This window comes from Hibiscus syriacus, unplaced genomic scaffold, assembly GCF_006381635.1.
Source record: "Hibiscus syriacus cultivar Baekdansim isolate YM2019G1 unplaced genomic scaffold, ASM638163v2 tig00113124_pilon, whole genome shotgun sequence".
In the NCBI taxonomy this organism is placed as follows: Eukaryota; Viridiplantae; Streptophyta; class Magnoliopsida; order Malvales; family Malvaceae; genus Hibiscus; species Hibiscus syriacus.
The window spans coordinates 874,542-880,303 of NW_024063444.1; the positions used below are offsets into that span (position 1 = coordinate 874,542).

The 5,762-nt window shown below is 36.4% G+C and overlaps 1 protein-coding gene across 2 annotated transcripts; it reads right to left on the minus strand.

The window, feature by feature from the left end:
* Window positions 1-4,671, minus strand: LOC120185842 (filament-like plant protein 3). 2 transcript variants are annotated; one of them, XM_039189948.1, is made up of 5 exons: window positions 4,286-4,661; window positions 3,354-3,531; window positions 1,328-3,000; window positions 345-528; window positions 1-314 (listed from the first exon to the last, which is right to left on the minus strand). In XM_039189948.1, exons 1-5 carry the CDS (start codon window positions 4,400-4,402, stop codon window positions 166-168), a joined length of 2,301 nt encoding a protein of 766 aa, XP_039045879.1. In that variant the 5' UTR covers window positions 4,403-4,661; the 3' UTR covers window positions 1-165. The 2 variants fall into 2 exon arrangements, with proteins under 2 accessions (XP_039045879.1, XP_039045878.1); XM_039189947.1 differs by having other exon boundaries at window positions 1-528; window positions 4,286-4,671.
* Window positions 4,672-5,762: the final 1,091 nt, after the last annotated feature.

The window sequence follows — 5,762 nt, forward strand, 5'->3', positions numbered from 1 at the left end:
TTGGTAAAAATGAAATGCTATATATGTATGTGTACTATATTTTCTCTCACTAGTTTATTTTCATCCTGAGCATTCAATAATCATGTGGTTTTCATATATGCCTATTGATAAACAACTATTAAGCCAACGATTTGGGTCTAGAGACATTCGATTGAGGACGGATACTCAAGACGGTTTCCCACTCCTGCTTCGTGGGAAAATGTTTCCGAAACTGGTTCGAGTAATGACTGGTTTAGTTGGCAATGTTGATTCCTTAGCATTGCTATTCTCTGAATATTTAGCATACTCACCTACTTTAGAATACCCTGAAGATCCTCTTTTCGACAGAACTGTACCGGTAGAACCTGGTTTCAGTTGAGCCTCATTGTTTTCGGGATACTTCAATCCTCCATCCTCAAGCTGCGGTGACTTGTCAGAGTCGACCATAAAATCTTCCAGTGTCGCAAGAGATTTTAACTGCTGGCCGAGAGACGCAATCGTCTTCTGGCACTCCGCGAATTTACGGGCGGCAATAGCTAGCTCCTTGTCCTGCATAGTACCATGTTTATAACATTACCACCAACAGTTGATAAATGCTTGTGCCAATTGACAATTTTATCATACGTGGAAGAAATTACTCTTTGAACAATTTTTGTAGAAATAAAATGGAATCCTCATTAACTCTGTCACATCCTATGTCAGTTTACTTAGCAACCATGTTAGCTCGACTCTTCATTTTTCTTAAGCATCTATATCTTACATATTTTGTTGGTACTCTCCGTACTCCAATAGCAATTTACACAATGAGCAAGACCATGGTTCTGGGAGGAACTAAAAGGACAATTACATGTGTAGGAGGAATAGATTATCACTGCACATGTGGAATTATGCTAGGAGTCATCCAAAGCTTTCTAAACTAAGGTGGTGTGTAACTATGTTATTCAGACTTCGGTGTGAAGGTTGAATAGAGATAAATGTCAAACAGGGGTATGCTTATTCTTCTAAGTTTTTCATATATTTTTTACACAGAAAATGTTTTTTCCATATATTTGAAGGATCCTTTGAGGGGACGGATCCTGGGGGCGAACTTGAACTTATAAAATTTTAGGGGGGCGAAAACAACTTTTCAATAGAAAATACACAGATAAAATCTAAAATATATGGTAATTTTATATTTTTAGGGGCGACCGCCCCAACCTAGGTCCATTCCTAGGTCTAAACCAACTTGAATCTACACGAAGTAATGTGATAAATACATGCCGACTTATTAAATAGACTGATGTGAATGCACTCTTTTGATGCATTCTAAATAATGTCTACAAATATAATAAACATACTAAATACTAACCTGCTGCACCTTCAACTCTTCATTATATCTTGCCGCATGTTGGAACTCGGACTCGTGTTGGAGTTTGGCTTCACATTTCATTTTAGAAAGTTCATTCTCCAATTCTTTGCACTTACTCATGTTTTCAGCAGACAATGCTTGTTCCTTTTTGAACAAATCTTCTAACGAAGTAACTTTGGAAATTAAAATATTTATTTCAGTTTCTGCCTCTGTAAGTCTTGATTCTGCCTCTTGTCTATTCATGTTTGCAATTTTTACTTCCTCCTCTAAGGCTTTTTTTGAGTTGTCAGCAAGAGCTAATTGAGTTTGCACATCTTTGAACCTTGTCTCGGCTTCGCTTAGTTGATTCTCCAATGTTTGAAGCTGTTTTTGAGATTCAGTGAAAGCCATCTGCAATTCCGATTTTTCTTCTTCGGTCAGCGCTAGCTTCTCCTCTAGTTCAGCTGAAAATGTTTGTTCCTTTCTGATCACTTCCTCTAATGAAGTAACTTTGGAAATTAAAGTCTTTATTTCAATTTCAGAATCTCTAAGTCTTGATACCGCCACTTCTCTATTCACGTTTGCAACTTTTACTTCCTCCTCTACGGACTTCTTTGAGTTGTCATCAAGAGCTAATTGAGTTTGCACATCTTTGAACTTTGTCTCAGCTTCGCTTAGTTGATTCTGCAATGTTTGAAGCTGTTTTTGAGATTCGGTGAAAGCCATCTGCAATTCCGACTTTTCTTCTTCGGACAGCACTAGCTTCTCCTCTAGTTGAGCAATCCCGCGTGTTAAGGTTTCCAGTTCAGCCTTTAATGTGTTTACAACTGTACTGGTTTGATCAGATAAAGGACCAGACTCATTAAAACCACTCCCACTTTCTGTATCAGGCAAAGCTGCGAGCCTTTCCATTTCAAGAAAATCATCCATAAGATTGATTTCTACTGAAGGGACCATGATATTTCTTCCAACAGCCTTCTCCTTCCTAAATTGGTCTAGTTCTGTAATGAGTGCAGATACCCATGCATCTGAGCGGCTTCTCCCACTTTCATTCATCTCTAACCCATTCATCTTTTGCATATCTGTTTCAACAGCAACTAGCCTCTCACCACTGTCTGATTGGCTATCTGTAAAAGATTCGACACAAATCGAAGAGGCAGTGTAAGATTTATGATCATTAGCAGGGGATGCTTTACGGGCAATGGCTTTAAGCCTGCGGCACTCAGTTTCAAGCTTAGCCAACTTCTTTATGCTCTCCAAATGTTGTTTGCTTGCAGTTTCAGCAGTTTTGGTGCTCAGGTCCCTCTCAATAATCCTAAGTTCTAGCTCCTCAGCTCGAGAATGAAGCTGAAGTTTAAGGGCTGAATTTTCTTTCTCAAATGCGTCGAGCTTCAGATGAAGATCAGGATCAACTGAGGCAGAAGCATCTGTTTTTGCGGATTCAAGTTGAGCCTTGAGGTCCAGAAGCTGACTCTCAAGCTCAGACTTAGAAGATTCCAATTCGTGACATTTCTTGGCAACAGCCTCATGGATCTTCCGCTCTTGCTCTTCCCTTGCTTGCCTAAGTTGTCTGACGCATTCCTTGAGTGCCCCATCAAGATGACCAACTCGATCTTCAAGTGTCACATTTTTCTTCATGGCAGCATCAAGCTGTTGCTTCAAAGCTAACACATCTTTTTCAGCTTTCTCCCAACCTAAATTCAAATTTGCACGATAAAGAAAAAAGAATTAACTTCTCAATTGCAGCAGATTTTCCTAACATGTATATAGATATATAGATATAGATATGTAAACAAAGAAAACCCAGATACTTTCAAGAAAAAAAGTATTTTTATTGAACATGGTTGAAGGGTTTATATAGAAGAACCCCAACCGAATTACATTATCAACAAGAAAGATGAAGTAAATAAATTTAAAAATCAAATAAAAACAAACAAAAGACAATAACAAATTAGCAACCAATATTTGAATTCAAATGATTGTGTCTTTAAATACTACTACCAAGTATTCTACAAACAAAAAGCTATAATTTTTACAGAAAAGATACCTGAAACAGCTTCTTCTGCAACTTTAGCATGTTGCTTTACCAAGTCTTCTTTGGCACTGATGTTCATAAGAGCAGCAGATAATTTCTCTGTTAGAGATCTTACATTATTATTTTCTTCATCGACAGCTATGGCTTTTGATGTGACTTCCACTGATTGAGAACCAATGGTGGCATTAGCCTTTGACAACAAAGAAATGTCAGATTGCCTCCAACCAAACCAGCTGAAACTAAAAAGCATTACATACAAGCATACAAATGTGAAAAGAAAATTACAAAGACAAGCAGATGATACCACAATCAAGTGACCTTTTGTAAAGCTTATGTAGGTCACGGGAAAAAGTATTATACATGCAAACTATAACCTCCAAGATATTTGAAAAATATGATAGAAATAAGATGAAACCGGTGACAGATGACCCTCAACCATCATCATTCATTTCCTTCATTAAGTTCAGAAGGAACTAGACTCTGGCCAATCATGCTTGTGCAATAAACAAAGTTACTTAATAATAATCTATTTCTTGGAAAAATTCCAATAACAGCCTCCCAAACCTTGCAAGGATCTAACAGAGTGATCTATCATCCATTTCTGTTTGTCAAAGGAGATCGAGGGCTCTTCTGTCTTGCGGATAGAATGGCAATTTTCTTTTACTAAGAAAGGAAACATAGATACTGCAGGAGTATTAATTTAACTATAAAAAACTTATAAAAAGTTCCCAACTACAATCGATCTCACCAGAGTTCGAGAATGATAATTTCTTTAAAATAAGCAGCCTAGAGGACCATCCAGAAGGGCTAAACAATCAAATTGAGTTAATTTTGGTTAAAACGACATTGGATATACTTACAGCACAATTGAAGAGTACGAAGTTGCAGGGTTTCATATTTTCATACGGATTGACAATGATAAAGGAAGAAAAAATATTATATACCTGCTCATCCGAGAATCGTTCAGAATGAGATGAAATGGAACCTGCTGAAGTGCTATCAGTTTCACCTGGACTCTTCTCTGAAGACTTTCTTCTCCATAGCCAACTCCTCCTATCCATCTTCAACCCCAACACAACACAATTCAATTAAATTCAGTTGGTGGTTTAATCCATTACTTTTTGTTGTTGTCGTCGTCGAGATGTTGGATGAACAATAAATGAGGGTTATTTTTTATTGTACTATGAAAATTAAAATGAAAACAAGCCTTTGCTTAGAATCCACTCCCAAAAGACAACCCAACCTCCATACGAAGAATCAAAATCTGGAATGTTTCTATAAATCACAATCATGCTTAAACACCAGTGATAAATAAAGGAATTAAAAGAGTGAACAGTAAAAAGATTAGTAAGCAAACAGTTTAGTTGAGGAAAATAATTCAAAGGCGACAATGAGAGAGAGAAGAGAGAGAAACACCTACCCCCAAAATCCCCAAACGGCGAAATCCCAAAGATCAAAATCCCCCAAATTTTACGCCACTCATTTGTCTGTGAAAAACGAGAGAGACAGAGAGAGAATTAGAACGCCAGACAACGACTTTGGAACCTATCAATAACCCCTTGGCCATTTCACATTTATGGCAATTTTCCCCAATAAAAAACAACACCAAAATTTCCTTGAGCGACAGCTAAGCCTAGTTACCTACTTCTCGATGCCGCCATTTCCTTTGCTTCACCCCAAATTTTATTAGTGTTTGATCCAACTCTCAATATAATTATTTCTACAGGCGACTGTTCAATTTTAACATAGTAATTATTAATTTTTTATCTAATAATATGTAAGATTTCAAAAAGATAAAATATTCTGTAATAATATTAATTATTAACTGTAAAAATAATTTATTAGTTTTATAATTTTCAATTTTTTCTTATAAACATTTAAATTAAGATTTAAGAGTCACAGATGCATCTGTAGTAGATCAAATTTATTAATTTCGTATATATCGTATTTTCGTATCAATTTTACTCTTGAAGTTGTTGAATTTCATCAATGTCTACCTTTGATCGTCTTAACTAGAAGAACCGTTAGTTTCTGCTGATGTGGACACCAACTGTTTCCACCTCAGATAATTTTGTTGACGTGTCAACCTAATGACGTGACAATAACAAAAAAAAATTAAGTAAACAATTACACGTTCTATACACCCCGTCATTTAATGATTGGTAAATTTATTCTTTCACTGCAGCCATTCTTTTCACTAATACGGTATCTCTATACCAATAAAGAATTTCAGAAATGGCTTTCTCGTTCTTCATCCCATCTAGTCTTCTCACTTCTCAGAATAAAGGTTGGGATAGGGGATCAACCTTCTTTTTCAGCAAGATCAACCAGACTTCCTTATCGAGCTAAGGGTTATCTTTAATTATAACTCCTTCCTAGTAAAATATAGCAACTAACCAACCACAACTCATCATTTCTTGA

Excerpts from the sequence above, each read along its gene's own strand:
- LOC120185842 (XM_039189947.1), bottom strand. The coding sequence starts at position 4,402 with ATGGATAGGAGGAGTTGGCTATGGAGAAGAAAGTCTTCAGAGAAGAGT. Across the intron at positions 3,532-4,285 it reads AACGATTCTCGGATGAGCAG|GCTAATGCCACCATTGGTTC; the intron begins GTATATAATATT and ends TTGTTGTCAAAG. Across the intron at positions 3,001-3,353 it reads TGCAGAAGAAGCTGTTTCAG|GTTGGGAGAAAGCTGAAAAA; the intron begins GTATCTTTTCTG and ends ATTTGAATTTAG.